The 26,858-nt window shown below is 41.5% G+C and overlaps 2 protein-coding genes across 3 annotated transcripts in view; both read right to left on the bottom strand.

Annotated features, from left to right (window-relative positions):
- The window catches only part of LOC114655349 (cholinergic receptor, nicotinic, alpha 1 (muscle)), a 156,799-nt gene that overhangs the window by 120,732 nt on the left and 9,209 nt on the right, over positions 1 to 26,858 (bottom strand). The gene's annotated exons all lie outside the window — the stretch shown is intronic.
- Positions 1 to 26,858, bottom strand: part of LOC114656481 (acetylcholine receptor subunit alpha-like) — a 77,844-nt gene that overhangs the window by 41,899 nt on the left and 9,087 nt on the right. The window contains exons 2-3 of the mRNA XM_051930669.1: positions 4,538 to 4,680; positions 4,166 to 4,210 (exon numbers count right to left, since the gene is read on the bottom strand). Of these exons, the coding sequence (XP_051786629.1) occupies positions 4,166 to 4,210; positions 4,538 to 4,680 (188 nt within the window). The remainder of the gene's footprint in view (positions 1 to 4,165; positions 4,211 to 4,537; positions 4,681 to 26,858) is intronic.

Raw genomic sequence — 26,858 nt, 5'->3', positions numbered from 1 at the left:
TATAACTTTGGAGGATGCTGAAAAATTAGTTCACGCTTTTGTTTTCAGTCGACTAGATTACTGTAATGCACTTCTCTCTGGACCACCCAAAAAAGACAATCGATTACAAGTGCAGAATGCAGGTGCCACAATCTTAACTAGGTAAATAAAATTAGGAGCACATCACACCAGTCTTGGTGTCACTACATTTGTTACCTGTGTCATTTAGAATTGACTTTAAAATACTGCTTACGGTTTATAAAGCCTTCAATAATCTCCTCCATTCTATATCTGGGGATGTCTGTCACACTACACTCCAAATCGTAACCTTAGATCATCAAATGAGGGTCTGCATAGAATTCTAAGAGCTAAACTTAAAAGAAGTGGTGAGGTGGCCTTCTGCTGTTATGTATCTTCTTCTTCTTTTGGCTGCTCCCGTTAGGGGTTGCCACAGCAGATCATCTTCTTCCATATCTTTGTGTCCTCTGCATTTTGTTCTGTCACACCAATCACCTGCATGTCCTCTCTCACCACATCCATAAACCATCTTTTAGGCCTTCCTCTTTTCCTCTTCCCTGGCAGCTCTATCCTTGGTGCCCTTCTCCCAATATACTCAGCATCTCTCCTCTGCACATATCCAAACCAACGCAATCTCACCTCTCTGACTTTGTCTCTCAACCGTCCAACCTGAGCTGACTCTCTAATGTCCTCATTTCTAATCCTGTCCGTCCTCGTCATACCCAATGCAAATCTTAGCAAATCTTTAACTCTGCCACCTCCAGCTCTGTCTCCTGCTTTCTGGTCTCACTGCCATTCTGTAGACCTTCCCTTTCACTCTTGCTGATACCTGTCTGTCACAAGTCACTCCTGACACTCTTCTCCACCCACTCCACCCTGCCTGCAATATATTTTTCACCTCTCTTTCACAATCCCTGTTACTCTGTACTGTTGATCCCAAGTATTTAAACTCATCCACCTTCGCCAACTCTACTCTTTGCATGTATTCTGTCTTGTTCCTACTAACCTTCATTCCTCTCCTCTCTAGAGCATATCTCCACCTCTCCAGGGTCTCCTCAACCTGCTCCCTACTATCGCTACCGATCACAATGTCATCAGCAAACATCATAGTCCATGGGGACTCCTGTCTAATCTCGTCTGTCAACCTGTCCATCATCATTGCAAATAAGAAAGGCCCCAGAGCCGATCCCTGATGTAATCCCACCTCTACCTTGAATGCATCCGTCACTCTTACCACAGACCTCACCACGGTCACACTTCCCTCGTACATATCCTGTACAAAACTTACATACTTCTCTGTCATTCCCAACTTCCTCATACAATACCACAGCTCCTCTCAAGGCACCTTGTCATATACTTTCTCCAGGTCCACAAAGACGCCATGCAACTCCTTCTGGCCTTCTTTAAACTTCTCTATCAACATCCTCAGAGCAAACATTGCATGTGTGGTGCTCTTTCTTGGCATAAAACCATACTGCTGCTTACTAATCATCACCCCACTTCTTAACCTAGGTTCCACTACTCTTTCCCATAACTTCAGGCTATGGCTCATCAATTTTATCCCCCTGTAGTTACTGCAGTCCTGCACATCCCCCTTATCCCGTAAAATGCCAAAAGGGAATCTGCTCTGTTAGGCCCTTGAGCAAGGCCCTTAACCTGCAATTGCTAAGAGCTTCGAGTAGTGAGAAAAGCGCTATATAAATGCAAACAATTATTATTATTATTATTATTTTTAAATATCGGTACCAGTACACTTCTTCTCCACTCCTCAGGCATCCTCTCACTTTTCAAGATTCCATTAAATAATCTGGTTAAAAACTCCACTGCCATCACTTCTAAACACCTCCATGCTTCCATAGGTATGTCATCTGGACCAACATCCTTTCCATTCTTCATCCTCTTCATAGCTGTCCTTACTTCCTCCCTGCTAATCCGTTGCACTTCCTGATTCACTATCTTCACATCATCCAACCTCTTCTCTCTCTTGTTCTCTTCATTCATCAGCCTCTCAAAGTACTTGTTCCATCTGCTCAACACACTCTCCTTGCTTGCGAGTACGTTTCCATCTTTATCCTTTATCACCCTAACCTGCTGCACATCTTTCCCAGCTCGGTCCCTCTGTCTAGCCCACCGGACCTTTTCTCCCTCCTTAGTGTCCAACCTCTCACACAACTCATTATACGCCTTTTCTTTAGCCTTCGCCACCTCTCTCTTCACCTTGCACCTTATCTCCTTGTACTCTTGTCGACTTTCTGCATCTCTCTGACTATCCCACTTCTTCTTTGCCATCCTCTTCCTCTGTATACTCTCCTGTACTTCCCCATTCAACCACCAGGTTTCCTTTTCCTCCTTCCTCTGTCCAGATGTCACGTCAAGCACCGTTCTTACTGTCACCCTTACTACATCTGCTGTAGTTTCCCAGTTGTTTGGTAACCCTTCACTGCCACCCAGTGCCTGTCTCACCGTCTTCCTAAACTCAACCTTGCAGTCTTCCTTTTTCAACTTCCACCACTTGATCCTTGGCTCTTCCCTCACTCTCTTCCTCTTCTTGATCTCCAACGTCATCCTACAGACCACCATCCTATGCTGCCTAACTACACTTTCCCCTCCCACCACGTTGCAGTCTTCAATCTCCTTCAGATTGACTCTTCTGCATTGGATATAATCTACCTGTGTGCATCTTCCTCCACTCTTGCATGTCACCCTATGTTCCTCTGACCTTCTTCATTCCTCTCCTTGACACCATACCTACCCATCACCTCCTCGTCTATCGTGTTCCCTTCACCAACATGTCCACTGAAATCTGCTCCAATCACCACTTTCTGTCCCTTGGGGACACTGTTCATCACTTCATCCAACTCACTCCAAAAATTTTCTTTCTCCTCCATCGCACATCCAACTTGTGGTGCATATGCGCTAACAACATTCATCATCACACCTCCAGTTTCCAGCTTCATAATCATTACTCTGCCTGACACTCTTTTCACCTCCAAAACACTCTTGGTATACTGTTCCTTCAGAATAACTCCTACCCCATTTCTCCTCCCATCCACACCATGATAGAACAATTTGAATCCACCTCTAATCCACTTGCTGTTATGCATCTAAAATCTGGAATAGCTGACCGACAGAAATTCGCCAGGCTAATACAGTGGAGCACTTTAAACAACTGCTAAAAACTCATTATTTTAAGATGGCTTTCTCATAGCTACATTTTAGTGCCCAGAGGGGTCTGGGTGGTCTCAAGTCTGGAACCACTGCAGATTGTATTATTTTTCTCCAGCCGTCTGGAATTTTTTTTTTTTTGTTTTTTTCCTGTCCTCCCTGGCCATCGGACCTTACTCTTATTATATGTTAATTAGTGTTGTCTTATTTTAATTCTTACTTTGTCTTTTTTTTTCTCTTTTCTTCATCATGTAAAGCACTTTGAGCTACATTATTTGTATGAAAATGTGCCATATAAATAAATGTTGTTGTTGTAGTGTATCCTTGATATTCTGTATATGCATTTAATTATTTTTTTTCATGGCTCTGAAATCCATACTAACCTCTACTTTCTCTGCTGTTATTTTACTGGTTTTCTGTGATGGTGATCTGCGCCACCACTATCTGATCAAAGCACCGTGCAGTCCCTCCATTGACGGATTGAAGGCCTTAGGTCCACATGACCATCACTGTCTAATTCTCCCACGTGAAGCCTGAAAACCCTGAGGACTGATTAAGATCATTTATGTTAGGTAGAATGCCCAGTGGAGGCTGGGTGGTCTCGTGGTATTGAAACCCCTGCACATTTGTTTTTTTCTCCAGCCGTCTGGAGTTTTTTTTTTTTTTGTTTTTTTCCTGTCCTCCCTGGCCATCGGACATTACTTTATTCTTTGTTGCTTAGTATTTCCTAATTTTATTTTTATATTTTTTTCTTTCTTCATCTTGTAAAGCACTTTGAGTACGTCATTTGTATGAAAATGTGCTCTAGAAATAAATGTTGTTGTTGTTGGTGGAAAAGACTCCTTTCTCTCTTTACTACTCTCAACAGTGTGGCTGTTGGCCTTCCTCTCTTTCTCATGATTTGAATTTAGTTTTGTTAAGTATAACTTGATTGTATGGAATGTTAAACGCTTTAAATAAATTCAATAAAAGATAAAAAAAAAAATTAAAAAATGAACATTACCTGCTTCAGCCTCACGTTGGTCGTTACAATCTGATTCACTTCATCCTGTCAGAAGAGCATTTTGAAAGGTTGCATTACATACTGTACATACTGAATACATAATTACATGGTCAAGTCCACATAAATTCATTTTAGGGTGTTGGGTGCAACACAGGAAATTTAGAGTCACCAATCAACCAAACCTGCACATCTTTGAAGATTAGGGAGAACTTGAAGGAAAACCCGCACAAAGACGGGGTAAACTTACAGACTTTATTTAGACAGTAATGCAAGACTGGATTCATGAGGCAGCAGTGCTAAGCGCCAAGCTACTGTGCTGCCCAATTAACATTACGGAAAAACAAAGTCAGGTCCTCACAAAGGATAACTTACCACGCTTATAAGCTGTATGAGCTGCAGGCCAACCGTTACCACGACTGGATCGCGGTGGTCTTCCACTGGCCGGGCCACTTTGTTATAGCCACTGAACAGATCCTTCACCAGTCGAGTCTCATGTTCTGTACACCAAGCCAAGCCTACAAAAGACGAAGCAAATACACATTGTCAGTGCAGACCACTTGAGTGTCCTCATGGGGCTCCCAAACTCCAAAATCATTATGGTGACTTCTGGTGTTCAGGATAGTTCTCATTGGGGCCGGCTCCAAAATGGAACTGAATTTCTAGTGTCATCAAAAATGTCATTCCCTAATATTTCAGCACCCAGTCAAAGTTTATGTTATATTTCAAAGGAATTAAGCAAAAGACTTGCATCTTACACACAATAATTGAAGAGACTTCAAGTGATCCATGATCAGATCTGACTCTCATTTCCTTTGTGGCATTTTAATTAAAATGACTTCCTGATGTTAAGCATATGGACGTCAATGGGACTGAACGTGCGACTCATGTTTACAACACTCTGTCACTTGTTGTGATGTAGGCCTAAGGTCTAAAAAAAGCAATGCCAAAATGGGAGAGGGGGAACCATCAAAACCCCAGCCCAAATAATAACCGCTGGACCCCGGACATGCTGGAGCACCACAACTGCTGTCTTGCTCAACTGTGGGACTTTTGAATTGTGACCCTCCAGACTTCAACACACTTCAGCACACTCCAACAGCACCTGGGGAAGAGAATGGCCTGAGCACGGACAACACCTCAGCTGACAGATGGGAGACTTTGTGAGCATCTTAATGGCTGCAACTACATTCATTCTGATTCATTTCAATGGCCTTTTCCTGACAGAGCCCAATGTTAGCATACACCACAGGAAAATTAATAGAAGGAATTATTAAGCCTAAGATTGAGCAACACCTGGCAAGGACAGGAGGTATTAGGAACACTCAGCATGGGCTCAGAAGAGGGAGGTTGTGTTTTACTAACATGCTGGAATTCTATGATGAGGCAACAAAAGAATATGATCAGAGTGGAGCACACGATATTATTTATCTGAACTTTCAGAAAGAATTTGATGAGGTGCCACATGAGAGGGTGGGCATCAAACTAAAAGTTCAGGGTGTGGTGTGTAGGTGGGCGCAGAATTGGCTCAGACACAGGAAGGAGAGGGTGATGATGTGAGGAACCTCATCAGAATTGGGAGATGTTAACAGTGGTGACCAGCAGGGGGCAGTGCTGGGGCCACTGCTATTTTTGATAAATATAAATGATTTAGATAGGAATATAATAATTCTTTGCATTTATATAGCACTTTTCTCACTATTCAAAGCGTTCAGCAATTGCAGGTTAAGGGCCTAACTGAGCAGAGTCTCTTTTTGGCATTTACGGGATTTGAACCAGCAACCTTCAGATTGCTAGTGCAGATCTCTAGCCTCAGAGCCACCACTGGTGGTTAACAAGCTGGTTAAGTTTGCAGATGATACCAAGATAGGTGGATTAGCAGATAATTTGGAATCCGTTATATCATCACAGAAGGACTTGGACAGCATACAGGCTTGGACAGATGAAATTTAATGTCAGTAAATGTAAAGTATTACACATAGAAGTAAAAATGTGAGGTTTGAATATACAATGAGGAGATCTGAAAATCAAGAGTCCACCTTATGAGAAGGACTTAGTAGTCGTAGTGGACTCGACACGATCAACTGCCAAAAGTTGTTCAGAAGCCATTAATAAGGCTAACAGAATGTCAGGTTATATTGCGCCTTGATGTGTGGAGTACAAGTCACAGGAGGTTCTGCTCAAGCTTTATAACACACTGGTGAGGCCTCATCTGGAGTCCTGGGTGCAGTTTTGGTCTCCAGGCTACAAAATGGATAAAGCAGCAATAGAAAAAAAGGTCCAGAGAAGAGCGACTAGGCTGATTCAGGGCTACAGGGGATGAGTTATGAGGAAAGATTAAAAGAGCTGAGCCTTTAGAGATTAAGCAAAAGAAGAATAAGAGGTGACCTGACTGAAGTGTTTAAAATTATGAAGGGAATTAGTGCAGTGGATCGAGACGGTGACTTTAAAATGAGTTCATCAAGAATTCAAGGACACAGTTGGAAACTTGTTAAGGGGAAATTTCGCACAAACATTAAGAAGTTTTTCTTTACACAAAGAACAATAGACACTTGGAATAAGTGACCAAGTAGTGTGGTAGACAGTAAGACTTTAGGGACTTTCAAAACTCAACTTGATGTTTTTATTTAGAAGAATTAAGTGAATAGGACTGGTGAGCTTTGTTGGGCTGAATGGCATGTTTTCGTCTAGAGCAGGGGTAGGCAACGTCGGTCCTGGAGTGCCACAGTATGTGCAGGTTTTTGTTCCAACCCAGTTCCTTAACGAGAACTCAATTATTGCTGATGAAGCACATATTGCTTAAGTGACATTTTAATGCTTCATTTTAGTGGTCTCGCTTGTTAAGGTTCTCCAACCTTAATTGCTTATTTCAATCTTAAACTGCTGCATTCAGTGTTTTAATTGCTCCTTATTAACAATAAGATGTAAAACAGGGGTAGGCAATGTCGGTCCTGGTGAGCCGCAGTGGCTACAGGTTTTCATTCCAACCCAATTGCTTAATTAGAAACCAATCATTGCCAATCTCAGACCTTATTTAATTTTATGGCTTGTTAGTCTGTGCAATGTAAGGCTTTTATATCGTAGATTTTTTTCCTTTCCAAGGATATCATCCAAATGATTTGAAGCCTAAAACAGATCATTTTCAGTCTGTCACATTTTTCTATTAAGTGTTTTATTAAATCAAACCGTGCATGATGAACACACACAGATGTAATTGGAAAAAAGCTAGCTGGAGAACTGCTGGCTGCTTTGTCTTTTACATCTTATTGCTAATAAGGAGCAATTAAAACACTGAATGCAGCAATTTAAGATTGAAATAAGCAATTAAGGTTGGAGAACCTTAACAAGCGAGACCACTAAAATGAAGCATTAAAATGTCACTTAAGCAATATGTGCTTCATCAGCAATAATTGAGTTCTCGTTAAGGAACAAAAACCTGCACATACTGTGGCACTCCAGGACCGACGTTGCCTACCCCTGGTCTAGAGTGTTCTAATGTTCATTGTACCCCGAATATTGATTACTTAATATAAACAAAGTGCTAAAATATAATTTATGTCACAATTGTTTTACTTTGTTATGAGTTTTATGGGGGTCACAGATTCCAATTTTATGATTAGTTTTTTTGCTTTGGAGTGGTTTTACTAATGTTAAAAATTAATTGCGCCTTTTCCCGGCGCCATCTTGGTTGGTTACTAGTGTAATGTCTGCAAGCTGACAGGGTCTTGAGAGTTAGCCAGGAGAAAAGATCAAAACCAAAAAGAGGTCAATACCAGGAGATTATAAAGAGTGAGCATCAAGGTCAAAATGAGAGACCAAAATCAAGCTCAAACAAACAAAAGCAAAGAAGTAATTACCAGAGACTGTATAGTAAAAAGAGTTTGAATGAGCAATTTGAAAAATGTTTTGAATCTGCAACTTGGATGAGGAAGTGAATTTCTGCTGAATCTTCGAAACCTGTCATGTGAGGCAACTTCCTGATGTCAAGTGGAAACAACACAGCACTACTCCCAAAAACAACATGGCAACCACCATGACAAGAAATAAATGCACAAAATGGTGGCTAAATCCAAAATCTATAAACAAGAAAGTATTGATGATGTAGCCAAAAGAAATATTAAACCACAAAACAACAATAAAACAATTATTTTAAGAAACATTATTGAAAAATATTCATACAGGTTGCAAATAAACTACAGCAACAACTAAGGTTATCCGTTCACATTACACTCTCAAGTCAGGGTTCCTGCAAACATTGCACAAATGTATTTGGTGTTTTGTGATATGTGCATTGTTTGTGGTGCAGTCAATGGTCAAAAAAATGGACAGATGTGGGACCACTCTCTACAGAAGTGATGTCAAAATTACTTTTTTTTTTTTTTAAAAAATGCTTGTCAACTCCATCCATTTAATTCCTCCAAACTACTGATTCTGGTTTTTCTCTTTACACTAATAATTCCTTCCTCAATTTCTTATTCTATTCTTCTCTCCTGCTCAAACTGCTTTCATCCCTGTTAGAATCTATATTACTAAACCACAGTTAATTTATGCACGGCGGACGCACTAAAGCGCATGCGCACTGCTGCGCGGCGCCCCAGAGTCAAACGCAGCGGCTTCCCAGAGTCAGTAGGTGGCGCCCAAACAACACAACCTGTAAACTACACTTGCTCTACTCCACTGTGCCAGGAGGCTCCCACAACGCACTTCACACACACCAGAAGCAAAGACATCACGTCTCCACAATGAAAGAGCTCAACTAATGGAAATATAAAACGCGCCCGTATAGATAAACACAATGAACGAGCGCGCCCACAACGTGCTTTTCACACAGCACAGGCAAACGAGGCACGTATCCAAATGGAGGGAGCTCATGATTAGTAATACAAACACGAGCCCATATGACTACGACCTGTAAACGAGCCCGTATGGATAAAAACAATGAACAAAGGCGCCCACACAAAGAAACCACTTTATTTGAGACTGCATGAAGAAAAACAATAACAGAAGCGCGTTGAAATGAACTGTCCCAGGACGCATCCACCCTCCATGATATTTCATCACGCAGCGGCTTCCCACCGAGGCGCATACGTACTGCGCCGTTGCGCACGCCCCAGAGTCAAACGCAGCGGCTTCCCAGAGTCAGTAGGTGGCGCCCAAACAATAGAACCTGTACACTACACTTGCTCTAATCCACTGTGCCAGTAATATATATCACATAATGGTCACAGACTCAAACCCAGCGGCTTCCCAGACTCAGTGGCTGGCACACGAACACCACAACCTGTAAACTAAACTTGCTGTGCTCCACTCTGCCAGCAGTCGGTGTCAGCAAAGGCAACGGAATCACGTCTCCACAAAACGAAACTGCTTTAGTACAGATATGCTTATTTAATTAAATGACATTTCCCCAGATGTACCTACCCTCCATGATATGTCATCCATCCAAATATCGGACGGAACAGAAACTGATTCCCATTCTTGGATTTACGATTCTCTAGAGAATCGCGGGCTTACTTGTGTTAGAAAAATCCAGACAAGAATGGGCCATTCAGCCAACCAAAGCTCGCCTGTCCTATCCACTTAATTCTTTTAAAACAACATCAAGTCTTGTTTTGAAGGTCCACACTACCTGGTCATTTATTCCATGTGTTTGTGGTAATCTGTGTGAAAGAAAATTTCCTAATGTGTGTGTGAACTTTACACTTACTGCTGCAAATGCTTTCACTAATGACCCATGGAGCGTCAATGAGGAATGGCTGTACAGATCACACTCGCTTGTGAAAGAGCAGTCAGCCAATTTCCCCATTAAACACTCCATGGCCGCAAGGATTTTTGTCCGCTCACAGCTACACCCACAAAGTCTGAGCCCACACCGCCATTGACGTCTGACACAGATGGAGAACAAAAAAAATCTCCATAAACATTTCCTAAAAAAATATGCCAGACATTTCTAAATGTGAAAATATGTAGAAAAAAAAGTGAACTAAGCAATCAATTTGATGGCCAGATATATAAGACGACTAAATCACAACATGCTGCCACAGTAGGACTCAACTTGCTCACCCCAGATTTCACAGCTTAAGACCCTTGCGTTGCCAAAGCATTGCATAGAATTTTGGGAAACAACGGCCTATTTAGAAAAGCTGGAAAAGGGGAATAACAAACAGAGGAGGTTTTAAATTGTTTAGGTCTGGAATCTTAACTAGGAAAAGAAAATCCGATCACATCACACCAGTCTTAGCATCACTACACTGGTTACCTGTGTCATTTAGAATTGACTTTAAAATACGGCTTATGGTTTACAAAGCCTTCAATCATCTGCTCCATCCTATATTTCAGAATGCTCCTCAAATCTGGAATAGCTGACCGAAAGAAACTCGCCAGGCTAATACGGTGGAGCACTTTAAAAAACTGATAAAAACACATCACTGTAACATGGCTTTCTTATAGCTTCATTTTAGTGTAACCCTGATATTCCGTATATGCATTGAATTATCATTTTTATTATATCCGTACTAACCCCTACTTTCTCTGCTGTTCTTTTCCCAGTTTTCTGTGCTGCTTATCTGCGCCCCCACCACCTGATCAAAGCACCGTGATGTCCCTCCATTGATGGATTAAAGGCCAGAAGTTTGATGTTAGGTAGAATGCCTACAGGGGGCTGGGTGGTCTCGTGGCCTTGGAACCCCTGCAGATTTTGTTGTATTTTTGTTTTTTTCTGTTCTCCCAGCCATCTGATCTTATTTTATTCTTTGTTATTTAGCACTGCCTAATCTTATTTTTATATTTTTCTTTTTACATCTTTTAAAGCACTTTGAGCTACATTATTTGTATGAAAACGTGCTCTAGAAATAAATGTTGCTGTTGGAAATATAATCACAACAATTTAATTGTTTAGGCTAATTAATCATTAATGAGCCTAATTAATGATAATTAGCAGATTAATTGGATGATTCATTAATCATGAATGAATGAATGGTGTGCTCAAAGGGAACATTTCGTTATGAAATAAACATGACAGTAAATAATAGTGCATCGGATTACTGAAGGGGTGACACATTGGTTTGTGATGGTGACCCTGCATCTGCTTGCAGTCAATGTGGAGGTAGCATATTATACTTGTGTCTACTTGTGATCTTTCCTCAGGGTGCTTCAGTTCTTCTCCCATATGCATAACGACGCTCACGTAGTATATTGCGGACTGGGACCCCACTGTAACCGAATCCCATCTTGTGCCAGGACAGACACAAAAGTCACAGCCAGGCCGAGAGCACAGACAGCATCCAGAGAGCCCACATTTACTGCTTGCAATAGGTTATCAAGGAAGGAGTGGATATTTTGCCATTGGTTTCTCGGATGCACAAAAGCCTAACCTTTGGACTGACAACCCATGCAAAGTTTTGGTCCTCAAAGTTACCATTTTTTAATTTACAGCCCCTTTCTTTGCTAAGCAAATGTTTAACAGGTTCATCATGGAGACACCTCTGGATGATTGATCAGTCTTATCAGATAAGATGCCCACACCCAAAGAGAGGCCTTCTCTGAGGAGAGAGCTGACACTTGAGTTGGAGTTATGAGTGTCTGGCAGCTGACTGTTAAGTAGAGCAAAGCGAGGAATGCCAGTCTGTGTGACGCTGGGCAGGTGACAACACAATATGAGAATGCAGTCTTTCATACACTTCTTCACCTTCCTAACCATTCATACTTCTAAATTAAGATGTTGTGCTTATATACTGATTAGAACTGATTCCTGATATATACTGATTATATACTGATTTCTGTCCTCCCTGGCCATCGGACCTTACTTTTATACTATGTTAATTAGTGTTCCCTTATTTTAATTCTTACTTATTTTGTCTTTTTTTCTCTTTCTTCATCATGTAAAGCACTTTGAGCTCCATTATTTGTATGAAAATGTGCTATAGAAATAAATGTTGTTGTTGTTGTAGAAAGACCCTTGATCTCTCTGTAGGCCTCTAAATGCTTTCATACTGTAAAATTTCAGGAAACATTTGCCGAGATCTTCTGATCATGGATCAAATCAGAGTGCAGTCAGACTTTGGCTTTTCTGACACATAGCATGCAAGGAAGAATTTCACTACACTCAAGAGCAGCGTCTGGGTGTGGCAAGCGGGGCGACCGTGCCAGGCCCCGCACCTAAGGGTCTCTGCTTTTGAGGTCCGCGTGTCCCGTTCGAGCGGAGTTGTCAAGTTATATTCTCCAGTATATATATATTTGAGATGCTTCTAAGAGGAACCCTTTAAAAATCCCTCTTCAAGGTCGAATTCCATCCATGTACGTCTTTGAAAACATTCCACAGTCCATCTTCATCGCCTGAAAAGGGTCGCCAGTATAATCCCTTCCTAAAATAAGTCTAGGCCATCAGTTGCTGGGTTGGCTTCTCTTATCTATAGGAATAGACACTGCATCCAGATTAGACGACGAAGATGTCATCAATGACTTTTCCAATCGGAAGGCAAGAAAAGTGGATTTTCATCTCAGAACCTGGAGATTTCATGACGATACCTCTGTCTTAATTTCACACTTCCTGTCGAAACACTGAAACTGACATTTTATTTGTAGGCCATAAACATGTCCGAATACTAATGCACAAAAACGTAACCGACTGACTAGGGGCCAAAATGACCAAAATTCTATATCACGGTATTTTTCTAAATTATCCCGGTTTCACGGTATTTGACGTGATTGGATGTTAAAACAAATTTTTCCACTGCAATTACTGGCTAAGAATAACCTATTCCACTGTCATTGTACAAAAAAAACATTTTAATGTGCACACAAGTATTAATTCAGGTTTGCTTTGCCCCATAAAGTGATACTTTTCAAGGGGGTGGCACTAATGAAGAGAAGGAAATCACATTGCATGACAGATGCAGTCAAAATATAGAACCTTTTTATTTAACAAATTTTGCAAAAACTTAAATTATAATTTTGACAACATATTTTCTACCATCCAAAGAGGTATTTAGACTTAGGAAAATATCCAGAAGTGCTTGTCAAAAGTTGTATTGCACTGAACATGTCTTAGAAAAGGAATAAATAAATATTTTTTGTAAAACAACTACACTTTCTGTTAATGTTAACAATCTCTGTCCACTGACACGTTAAAGTGACTTTTTAAACAACTTTACCATCATTAAACTGCATAATATTTAAACTAATAAATAATAACAATAAAATAAATAATTGTATTATTGCTGATAGTTGCACTATTACTTCAAGGCTTCAAAAGCCCAGGTGCATTACACAGTATTCACCAAATTAAAATAAAATAAAACAAGTGCAATCTTGGTGATGACATCTTTACCAACTTAACTATCATTTAGGCAAACTGCATTAATATGGATCTTGCTTCAAGCTAAGCTATATACATAAATAATACAACTGCAACTTGCATTTATAATTGTATTTGTGGTATAGCCCTACGGAATCGTATTAGGGCCACGGTGAAGAAAAAAAAAATACGGACACAGGGAAGAAAAAAAAAAAAAACTATACGTTGAGAATAAAGTCGACATTTCCACTTTATTCTCGCCGTTTATGTCGAGATTAAAGTCGACATTTCCACTCTATTCTCATAGTTTACTTTATAATTAAAGTAGAATGTCGTAAACTAAACTTCATCCTAAAATCATTGTTTAATTTACTAGATTTTCTCAAACCCCGTCATAAGTTAATGTAGCACAATAAATGCTTTGTGTTGTGTTCCCCGACCCAGTTGTTAATGACTACGCTTCTTAAACTGACTTCCTCCGCACTAATAGACAGCAATCACCATACAGAATCCATTCACTGTATGATATTCCTGCTCTCTGAACATTTAGAATTTATATCAAGTATTTATTTATATCAAGTATTTATCCTGTTCAGAGAGCATGAATATCATGTGAATGGATTCTGTGCAGCGATCGCTGCCGTTGCCTCCTCTTAGTGCAGAGGAAGTCAGTTTAAGAATCTCGGGGAACACTTAACACAAAGCATTTAATGTGCTATATAACTTATGACGGGGTTTGAGAAAATCTAGTAAATTAAATATTCATTTTACGATGAAGTTTAGTTTACGATGTTCTACTTTAATGACAAAGTACGAGAATAAAGTCAACATGTCATCACAATATTACACAGTACCCAGGTACATTACACTGTATTGAAAACAAATAAAACAAGTACAACTTGGCTTGCAGTATTATCCAGTAGTATAGAAACAGTATTTACACATCTGACCTTTTAAAACTAAAGCATCTCCAGGCGACAGATGTGACTCCTTTTTTTCGGCTCTCTGTCCATTTTCACCGTGCGGCATACCTATGCTACCGCCCACTATTTGGTGGTGTAGCAATGAAAAACAGCCCTAGTGCAACAAATCTGTGTTTAGCGGTGTAGCAGTGAAAAAGGTCCCCACCTGAACAGTTTCCCGCTGCACCACGTTCCGAACGTCATTTAGGCAATTTAAACCGGTGTTGCGGTATAAGAAAAATCCATATCATAAAAAAAATAAAAAACGGTTTTCGGTATGAACCGGTATACCGCCCAGCACTACGGCTGACATGACATCAACGTGAGTGATGACTATGACATCTAGCATATCAAGACTCTGAGTATTCTTGCAATTTGGGTATGTTATGTTTTCTAGAAGAGGCCCTGCTAATTTCCGCATGACATCTCATCGCATTTCGCACTGTCGTGGTATTGTCATAAATTATGAATTTCACTTTATTAATAGATTATATCATTATATTTTGATGAAGTCCACGCGTTATCTTGCAAAAATGTAGCTGAATACTGCAATGAGAAAATCCAGTGTATGTTAGCATTATTTTTATTAAATCTGGAAGCAAGTTTCTACACTTTACACATACCGGTAACAGTGTTTGACATAACTGGCCCCCATAACTGGTTGGTCAGCCCGAGGCCCCACACACCTCTAAGGCCGCCTCTGACTACACTCTGAACACACGACAATACTACTAACTACTATATATGGTGACCAAGTGACACTTGTACATCTGCTACACAGAACTAAGATTGCCTTGATGATGTTTTTATTAATCATATGGACAAATCTGATGGAGAGACAAGATCTGAATTCCTGACCTTCAAGAGGGATGCTTCACAGTGTCCATTACTAGATCATCAGCAGCACAGTGTGCTCAATAATTGTGAAAATGGAAGATGTTTGGGACAAGTAGGACTCTTCCTGGAGTTGGTTATCTGGCCAACCAGGCAAGAAGGACCTTAGTTAGGGAGAACCCAATGGTCACTCTAACAGAGTTAAGAACGTCCTCTGCTGATATGGAAGAGCCTGTCTGGTTCCCACCCATCTCAGCAGCATTCAGGCACACATGGCAGCCCACTTAAGAGTTTGCCAAACAGCAATTAAAGGACTCCAAGTGCAATCTGTTGTGACAAAAATTGAACTCTTTGGGCAGAACTTCAAACATTGTCTGGTGCAGACCAGGCACTGCTTAACTCCATCTCTAAGGGGAAGCATGGTGGTGGCAGCATCGGGCTATGGGGGTGCAGACACAGGGAGACTGTTTAGAAATGACGGGAGGATGAAGGTACGCAAATACAGAGGAGTCCTTGAAGCAAACCTGCTCTCAGACTGGAGTTGACGGTTCACCTTTCAGTACGACAATGACCCAAAGCATACAGTCAAGATAATGCTGGAGTGGCTTCAAGGCCATGTCTGAAGACCATCCTTGAGTGGCTCAACCAAAGCGCTGACTTAAAAACATCTGTGAGGAGACCTGAAGACAGCAGTTTACAGACACTTCCCATCCAATCAAGCAGACCTTGAGAGGATCTGCCAGTAAGAATGGAATAAACTGCCTAAATCCAGGTGTGTAAAGCGTGTAGAGACTTAGCCAGAACAACCTGAAAATGGAATTGCTGCCAAAAGGGTTTTTTATGAAGTACTGAATGTAAGGTCTGAATGCTTACATAAAAGAGAGATTTCAGTTTTGATTTTTACTAAATTTGCAAACCTTTCTGAAAAAAGTTTTGGGGGATTGAATGAAATTGATTGGTAAAAATAAAACAGACGGAGGTGAGAGGATGCTGGCGTTGATTGTTTGCCGCTTCTCCCTCTGACTCTGAGTTTAATGTTATTAGTATTATTTATATTTACTAATATTATTAATTTACTATTTTTCTTTTAGTTTTCATTAGAAAGTTTCGTATTTTTTCTGAAAGCTTTCTTGTACCGTTTTATCGTCTGCTGTGGATTTTACTGATTTTATCAACTGTTTATCAAGGTTTTGCTGCCTACTCACTTGTTGCCTGGATATACTGTTCTACTGTTTGTTGTGGACTTTATGGATTTTATTAAGTTATATTAAGTTAAGTTTTTTTTTGTTGTCTACTCACCTGTTGCCCGGATATACTGCTTTAGATTTTACGGTGCTGTCTGGATAGCATTCCGCCCTCCCTCTTCGGTCTGATTGGCGTTTAGCTATCCCAGCTCACAACTCTGCCGACTTAATCCCGCAACCACTCCTGAAATTAACATCACCATCATTAAAGAACTGAGACTTCTTCGCCGTCCTCGTTACATTCATAGATGCTCTGGTCGAAAGTTCATCTTCCATAACCAGCCAAAGTGCTCTGCTACCAACATTCCATTTTTCTGGTCATCTGTCTAACGTTTGATGTGTCATCATAGCACCGTCGCTCCAATTACTATCAACACTGGAAGTATCGTGAGATCTCTGCACTCTAGCATGGGAAACACCTGAGCCATTGAGAGAAATATCGCGAGGTCTTCACATCCCCGGTTGGATTTATTTTGTGGAGTGCATTCTAAGCTGCGTGGAGTGGATTTTAATGTTTTTCGTCCTGTACAGAGATTTACTTCACAGTCATTGGTTAAATTTGAACTGTTTAATTCTCAATCCATCAGCAATAAATCCACATTGATTGAAGAACACATCAGGGAGAAAGGACTTGACTTCATGTGTCTGACAGAAACCTGGCCCTAGTCAGAGGTTTACTCTGCCTTAAATGAAGCCTGTCCACTTGGCTACAGTTACTTGGAGGCAGCTCGCAGCACTGGGCATGGTGGTGGACTAGCTATTATCCACCATCAGGACCTGGGGTTGTCCCCTATCTCGATACCTGCAATATCTTCTTGCGAGTGCCTTGCATTTAAATGTAAGCCCCCTTTTCCCATGACTGTTCTCCTTATCTATCGACCTCCAAAACCCAACTCTGCCTTTATTCCGGAAATGACTGATCTTCTCACAACACTCTGTGCTACTTCTGCCAACATCATAATCTTAGGAGATATAAATATTCATGTTGACAATCCCACAGGTTAGCTCACTATTGATTTCCTTGAGCTGCTAGATTCTCTCAACCTACAACAACATGTTGATGTTCCCACACATTCTAGGGGTCACACTCTTGACGTTGGTCATTTCAAACTGTGCCCCAATCAGTAATCTACAGGTATATGATCTTGATATTTCAAACCACAAAGTAGTGTCAATGGAGCTGCCCTTTTTCTCCCCCCATATCAAACCAAAACGACAGATCCACTTCAGAAATCTGAAGAATATCAATGTGGATGCCTTGGCCTTGGACCTTACATTTCTCTCCTCTGACTTTATCAGCTCCCTCTCTGTTGCTGACCTCGTGGATTTTTACAACCAGTCCCTGAGCAGTCTCCTGGACTTCCACGCCCCTTTAACATCCAGGTCTGTCTCATTCTCGTGCTCAGCACCTTGGTATACCTGCGAGCTGTGAAAAATGAAGGTGGCTGGGCGTGTCCTTGAGTGGCAGCTCAAGGCCTCTGGGTTGACTGTCCATAAACAGGCTTACAGGGAACACATGGGGGCATATGCAGAAGCTCTGAAGGTTGCACGGTCCAGGTTTTATTCCACCATCATCAGAAATGGCTCCAGGAACCCTAAAAAACTTTTTTCAACTATAAATCATCTTCTCAAACCTCCTTCACCTGCCCATTCTGAGACCACCGATGAGAGGTGCAACATGTATATCAACTTTTTCAAACAAAAAGTTGATAATATCCGTTTACACCTCTCTACCAAGGATATCTTGCCCTTCCCAACTGTTGACTCATTGTCTGAGACTGTCCAGCCCTTTTGCTCTTTCTCTGTTGCCACACGGGAAGAGGTGGAGGACGTCATCAGGAAAATGAAACTGTCTACTAGTTCCCTGGACCCTTTCCCCTCACCCTTGTTGAGGGCCAACATTTCTGCTGTCTCTCCACTTATCACCAGGATCATAAATCATTCCCTCCCGACTGGCCATATTCCTTCTGCACTAAAAACTGCTGTCATCAGACCTCTACTGAAAAAATCCACCTTGGATCCTGAAGTTCTCTCTAACTATAGGCCCATCTCCAATCTTCCATTTCTCCCTAAAGTTCTGGAAAAAATAGTTGCAGCACAACTTCATGATCATCTCAAACTGAATAACCTGTTTGAAAAGTTTCAGTCTGGTTTTCGCCCTGGCCATAGCACCGAAACAGCCCTGGTCAGGGTCACCAATGATCTTCTGATGACGGCAGATACTGGTTCTCCTTCACTACTTATCCTCCTTGACCTGACAGCTGCTTTTGACACAATAGACCATAACATCCTTCTTCACCGCCTGCAATACACTATTGGACTCTCAGGAAATGTTCTATATTGGTTTACATCATACCTGACTGGCAGAACTGAGCATGTCACCCTTGGCAGCGCAAAGTCTCACACCCACAACGTCACCTGTGGTGTTCCACAGGGCTCTGCACTGGGCCCTATCCTTTTTACCATCTACATGCTCCCCCTTGGAATTGTCATTGGCAGACATGGTGTATCTTTCCATTGCTATGCCGATGACACTCAGCTTTACTTCAGGACTACTCCCACCTCCTCTATTGCTCCTCTTCCAACATCTACATTGACTACCTGCCTGGAGGAGATAGAGGCATGGATGAGGCTCAATTTTCTTCAGCTGAATACAGTAATCCCTCCTCTATCGCGGGGGTTGCGTTCCAGACCCCTAACCCCCCTACCCTAAACGAAAGGTGAAAATCCGCGAAGTAGAAACCATATCTTTATATGGTTATTTTTATATTGTCATGCTTGGGTCACAGATTTGCACAGAAACATAGGAGGTTGTAGAGGGACAGGAACTTTGTTCAAACACTGCAAACAAACATTTGTCTCTTTTTCAAAAGTTTAAACTGTGCTCCATGACAAGACAGAGATGACAGTTCCGTCTCACAATTAAAAGAATGCAAACATATCTTCCTCTTCAAAGGAGTGCACGTCAGGAGCAGATAATGTCAGAGAGATAGAGAGAAAAAAGCAAACAATCAGAAATCAATAGGGCTGTTTGGGCTTTTAAGTATGCGAAGCACCGCCGGACAACGCAGCTGCTAGGAAGGGAGCAATGTAAAGGTAGCCTTTCAGCATTTTTTTAGAGGAGCGTCCGTCCGTATCGTCTAGTGGTGCGAACAGACCCCCCTGCTCATACCCCCTCCGTCAGGAGCACAGAATGTCAGAGATAGTGAGAGAGAGAGACAGAGAAAAACAAACAATTAAAAATCAATACGTGCTGTTGGAGCTTTTAAGTATGCGAAGCACCATGCAGGAAGCATATCGCTTGACAAAACAGCCACATTTAAGCCCAGCAAGGAAGACAGCAATGTGAAGGTAATCTTTCAGTGTTTTTTGAGGAGCGGCCGTATCCTCTAGGGGTGCGAACAGCCCCTGTGCTCACAATATATTTGAGGAGTTTTATTTAATACCTAATACATGCTCTGATTGGGTAGCTTCTCAGCCATCTGCCAATTAGCGTCACTTGTATGAAATCAACTGGGCAAACCAACTGAGGAAGCATGTACCAGAAATTAAAAGACCCATTGTCCGCAGAAATCCGAGAACCAGCAAAAAATCCGCGATATATATTTAAATATGCTTACATATAAAATCCGCGATAGAGTGAAGCCGCAAAAGTCAAAGCGCAATATAGCGAGGGATGACTGTAGATCCAAAACAGAAGCCATCTTAGTTGGCACATCACATCATCTCCACTCTTCTACCATCACCAGTATTACTTTCTCTGGCCAAAATATTCCCCTTTCCACATCTGTTACTAATTTGGGTGTTAAAATGGACTCGCAACTTACTTTTGACACCCACATCAAATATCTGTGTAAGTCATCTTTTTACCACCTCAAGAACATCGCCAAACTCCGTCCAATACTCACCCTGGCAGATGCAGAGAAGCTCGTCCATGCCTTTGTCTCTTCCAGGCTGGATTACTATAATGCGCTCCTCATCGGGATTCCTGGCAAGAGTATCCAGAGACTCCAGTATATTCAGAACAGCGCTGCCAGGATCCTGATGAGGGTGCGAAAGCATGATCACATCACCTCCATCCTGAAAACCCTTCACTGGCTCCCTGTTTCATTCAGAATAGAGTATTAGGTCTCCCTTCTTACCCATCAGTGCATTTATGGACATGCCCATCTTTATTTACAGGAACTCCTTACCCCTCATACCTCTTTACGCTCCTTCCGCTCTGTACACACTAACACGCTTCAAGTCCCCAGAACTAATCTCAGCAGCATGGGTGACAAGGCGTTTTCATCTGTGGCGCCGAGGCTGTGGAATGCCCTCCCTGATTACCTGAGAGCCCCACAGTCGACTGAGGCTTTTAAACGAAACCTAAAAACTCATCTTTTTAGAAAGACACTTTGTTAAAGTATTTTATAGATTCTTCTGTTTTTATTATTCTATTTTTACTCTGTAGCACTTTGGGATTGCTAAAATATAAAGTGCAATATAAATAAAATTTATTATTATTATTATTAAAAATTGGCAAATTTACCCAATTAAGATTAAATCTAAAACAGGACACAGTGCACAGAAAGCAAAGATATCCCAATACTTTCTGAATCCACTGTAAAGAGATTAATTATTCTTTTGAAAACATTTAACATTACATACATTATTGCAGAAATATACAGGAGACAGTTGAATTTTATTATACTGAATGATTTCCAAGATGTGTCTCTATTATCTTTATTCCGCAAATATCTATAGTTGAAAAATAGATGGGACATTTTAATCCTGCTAGGGTAGCCTGCAGTAAAAAGATGTCAACGTATTTCTGTATCAAATTGTGATGAACTGGCGACACCCATAAAGGGATGGGTTCTTGTTTTATACCCAATAGGTCCCAATCCGTACAACGCTGAACTGCATTAAGCAGACGTGGTAATAGGCAGAGTTGCATCACATTGTAATGTCTTTGCTCCAGACACGTTTCTCAGGTGGCTGTGGTGCTAACTGAAGAAGCTGGCCCCAGAAACAGCTAACTGAGACTGTGACAGAAGACTTAAGGGAGACCCTCACAGAAGGCCGCCTCTCTACTTCTGAAGCCCATCGACCTGGGTGTGTGGCTACTGCCGAACCTTGGGTTGGATCTCGGCTTTGGACAGGCTTATGTGTTTGTGTGGGGAAAGGTGTGCCAGATTGTGCTTCCACTAACTCCAGAAACACAAATCTGTATCCTCTTATACAGTATGACGGTTCTGAATTTAATGAGTGGTATAAGCTATTCTTACATTTTGCCATGAGAGTTGTCGTGTCACTCTTTTGTATTGTATTCCTGAGGTGGCTGTGACAGATGATCAGCCGTCTATCTCTGTGAAGACGGTTACTTCTGTTCTGATTTGTGTGCTGTATTTACTCCATTCTTTGACACCCACTGCATGTTCAATCTACCTGAAAGGGGGTCTTTCTCTGAATTGCTCTTCACCACGATTTCTTACATTTTTTTTTCTTCTTAGACATTCCAGGCTGGGGGGGATGTCAAAAAACAGGGGGCCTGGTAAAGCCCACTGAGACACATTCCAGATGTAATTTTGAGCTCTACAAGAAATTGTTGTTGTTGTTAAATTTCCCTTTTTTGTTAATGTGGCAGATGATGAAGTACCCCGTGATGGTCTTCACTTCACTTCAAAAAGTTGACCCTGAATTAGTCAGTCCCTTTGTTCCACTAAACTCTAGAATATTCTTCAGTGCAGTGCAACCACTGACTTTCGGGAAGCTATCAAGCGGACACTCCACTTGCTACAGTTGTCTTTCGCGTAACAATTGAAGGCAGTTTTATTTTAAGAAGCGCACTTCACACACAAGTCCTGCTATATTCTGACAGGACGTGCCAACTGTCCGAACAGCTGCAGCATACGTCTGAACGCAATCCGTGGACCTTCAAAGAGCCAGCTATACAGCAGTGTGCCAAATTAAGCTCATGCCAACAGCTTTTACCCCATCCATCCGTCCGTCCATCTATTCAGCTCAGGGCAGCAAGGTACTGCAGTCACAATCTCCCTTCAGCAAGTCAATCTGCCTAGATTTTGAAAAATTTCCCCCATTCTGAAAAACAAAATCTCCGAAGTGTTGATTACTAATTTACACAGTTTAAAATAAGCACTGTTCTATTTTACAGAAAGACCCTGCCACTTGTACAAGTAAACTGAAATGACCTACTTAATTAGCAAACTAGTGGAGGCCACAACTCCACTAAAATACTAGTGAAACACAAGGACCCACACCTCTACAATAAAAGGCCATTAAAAACCAGCTGTCATGCATGCACACCACAGGGTCTCCCTTCCTGGCTCACCCAAGGTATGTGCTACCACCCCAGGATGAGAGGGGGCGCTGTTGCTAACAGTCTGGTCTTCTTTTTCCCCTCACAGCACCAAGAAACTGCCCACTGAAGGCAACAGAGCCAGACAAGCCCCGCCCCTTCCCGCCCAGCTGATATAAAAGAGAGATGTTCCCAGAAGGTGATCTCTCATTTGGACCTGAGAGCCTGATTGTCAGACACAACTCCAGCCATTCCTAGGAACGACACAAGAGGGCATTAAGAGGCTCTTAGCCGAATGTTTACTGTAGCACCTTCGCGTACGTGTTAAGTTTATTTTTCATTTTTATCTCTGATTAAACGTTTTTGCCTGGTTGGCACCCCAACTATTTTGGTACTCACACTGCCTGATGTCTCACCCCACTACACAAGTTAAAGATAAGGAGCTGTTGATACTTCTTATGTTTTTATAAAGAGCTACCACACAAGGGGGTAGATCTGATGATCTTCGACTGTCGCTATCCATTTCTGTCTCTTTCTCTCCATATCCCAGACTTTTTCTTGCATGCCATCCAGCCAGCATGTTTGCCTGCTGCTCAGTTGCTCTCTTCAGGGTTACTTCTCGCTCGTCAGTATGGTGGTTCAGTGTCTTGTCTGCATATTCCTTCTCGTTCTGCACCACTTAATCCCCTTCTGTGATGTGCTTGATACTCAGCAGATGTTCTTTTTCTTTCCACTATATCACTTGCTTTTGTGCTCACTTTTCCATAATAAACAGACAAGCACAAATCACTTATTTGCAACCTTATTTTTATTTTTTAAATTTCTTGAACACATCAGGTCATAAGCTTTCGAACAAGGCCAAGATCAAGGTTCCAGCCCCAGTAATTTATAAGTAATCATGTGACAGGCGGACAGAGCTTAGTATATTACTCACTAACTGTATTACCAGTCTACGACGGGATGAAATCCAAGTAATCAATCTAGACTTCAGCATTAACATTTGCAGTGCACCATCTATTGGATGTACTGTATGTTGTAATGTATGTAGTAATAAAATGGACTGTAATGCACCATCCACTGAAATTACAAAATGGAAACATTTGCAGTTAAATGTTTGTGGTGCATCATCTGTTGGAATGACAAATGCAAAAATCTGCAGTTAATAAACTGCACTACTACAAATGTTTGTGGTGCACCATCTGTTGGAATGACAAATGCAAAAATCTGCAGTTAAAAACTGCACTACTACAAATGTTTGTGGTGCACCATCTGTTGGAATGACTAATGCATAAATCTGCAGTTAATAAAATGAACTGCTACAAATGTTTGTGGTGCACCATCTGTTGGAATGACAAATGCAAACATTTGCAGTTAAAAACTGCATGACTACAAATGTTTGTGATGCACCATCTGTTGGAATGACAAATGCAAACATTTGCAGTTATAAACTGCACGACTACAAATGTTTGTGGTGCACCGTGTGTTGGAATGACAAATGCAAACATCTGCAGTTAAAAAACTGCACTACTACAAATGTTTGTGGTGCACCATCTGTTGGAATGAAAAATTCAAGCATTTGCAGTTATAAACTGCACTTCTACAAATGTTTGTGGTGCACCATCTGTTGGAATGACAAATGCAAACATTTGCAATTATAAACTGAATTACTACAAATGCATGTGATGAACCATCTCTTAGTATTACAAAGGAAATGCACATTTCTTTGTTATATGTCATTTGGCATGAGATTTCTAAGAGCAGTGTTAATGTTTGCGAGGCACCATCCATCTGAATGACAAATGCAATGCATTTTATTCCTACAAATGTTTGTGATGCGCCATCAGCTGGAATGACAGACACAGCAACCATATGGACACACAGACACCTGTCTTTTTATTAAGGTGGATAATTTTAAATTATTCTGATGAAAAATCCTTTCCAACCTTCAATGTCCATTCCTGTACACCACCCACAGAAGTATAATGTTTATGTAGCACCTTTAACAATTCCAAGGTCTCTTTACAAAAAAAAAAAAGCAGTGGAGGAAAATGAGAAAAGTTAATTGATGAGAAAAGTCTTTAAATCAGATTTGGAAGTAGACAGGGAAGATCAGCCTCAATGAATTCAGGTAAGAGAATTCTAGAGTTTGGGGGTCATGGCACTGAAAGTCTGGTGTGTGGGACAGCAAGTAGATTACGACTAGAAGACCTGAGAGAAGGAGAAGGGGAGTTAAGAGATCAGGAGTTCCAAAGGTAAAGAGGAGAAGGACTTTGAAAATGTCTTGAGCTTGATACAGGACTTAACTGGTAACAAATGAGGCTGAAGGAGAAAGGAGGTGATAAGAGCACAACACTTCATATAAGTCAGAACTCCAGCTGCAGAGCTCTGAATATACTGTGCTGCAGCTTTTGGAAAGACATTGCAGGATGGTGAATGAAGAGTGAAATGTAGTAATCAATATAAGACAAAATGACAGCATGAACCAAAGTTTGTGTAATAATGACAACAACAAGCCATTCCATTTATATACCTCTTTTCCCACCACTCAAAGCGCTTCAGTGCGTGATGAGCCACTTTAACCACCACTAATGTGTAGCATCCACCTGGATGATGCGATGGCAGCCATTTTTGCACCAGTACACCCACCGCACCGCTCATTTTAACATCTCATCCACAGGATGGCACCATCACTGCACTGGGGCATTGGGATCCACACACAGACCACAGGGCAAACACCCCTTTAGGCGTAAAACAAGACTGTTCTGGTCGCTGGTACGTGAGCAAGTGATCATGGATCCTATTGAGGACGACCCTAACAATGACCTTACCCTTCACAAAGAGCAGTGTCATGCCCCCTGTAGTTACTGCAATCCAGGTGATCAGCTTTGCCTTTTCAGATAGGGATAACAAGTTCCATTTTCCAGTCAGTTGGGATGGCGCCAGTCACACAGATGGAAGCAAAGATTGCTTGCAAGGCCAGGTGGACATCCTTACCATCAGCCTGAGAAGTTCACCCTGGATACCACAGATCCCTGCAGCCTTCCCTACCCTCAGCTGCTTCACCAGCTGTGCCATCTCAGTGAGACTGGGGGGCTCACAGTTAATTGGAGGATCAGCCTCAATAACCGTCGACCCAGAGATGTCCAACATCCTGACTGGAGGGTCAGCTTTAAACAGCTGCTCAACATAGCCAGCCCTGCGGGTCACCACTGCAGTGTCATCCTTAAGGACTGTGCCATCACCAAAAAAATATAGAAAAGCAAACAAGCAAATCATTTAAAATCAGAGGATCGCAACCTATGCCTCGCACCACTAGAAAATGTTTCTGTTCACACCCCCTACAAAAGTAATAATCACAACTGAAGATGAAGAAGTCCAATTTCTCACTTTTGAGCCACATACAGTACTGCGGGTGAACAAACCGGACATAAAAATGTATGGTTTTCACTTTTTTATAAACTGAAATGAGCCTTCTTAAATCTCAGTAATCCTGTAAACGTGTCTCTCGTAAAGCTTAGACATTTGACTAATGATCTGAGGATTGGGGGAAACATCAAGCACACTGTCAGGGAAATGACACACGATCACCGATTGAAGGGTTTGGAGACCCCCAAGTGAAGCAACAGGTGTGGGCGCGCACTAATTCATGAGACACTTGTCCCTCCAATAACACCTGCGCTGCAGTTCAAAAACAAATGTGCCACATGGTTAAAAGCAGCATAAGCCGCAGGTGTTGCATCCAGTTTAGCCCCCCCTTGTCCCCTTCTGACAAAAGTGTCAATCAAACCTCAAATTCAATGACGTTTCACAATGAGGGCTTGCGCACAAATCAAAACTAAACCTCCGCCATCTCTACGGATCATTGCAAGGTCCAAATTCCACTGACTTACTCACCTTTACGAACGCTCCAACCCAAGAACATTCATTTCAGCAGCTCACTCACAGGTGACAATTACAAGCACAACACCCAATTGTTTTCATACCACAGAACAGGAGCACTGACTAATAAGTGACCTGCAAATGAAGGCACACTGTAAGACACTGATTGCACCGCAATAAA

The sequence above is a fragment of the Erpetoichthys calabaricus genome, chromosome 8 (assembly GCF_900747795.2).
Source record: "Erpetoichthys calabaricus chromosome 8, fErpCal1.3, whole genome shotgun sequence".
Lineage (NCBI taxonomy): Eukaryota > Metazoa > Chordata > Cladistia > Polypteriformes > Polypteridae > Erpetoichthys > Erpetoichthys calabaricus.
Note: the sequence above shows the minus strand (reverse complement) of the source record. Positions and strands in the feature narration are given on the sequence as shown.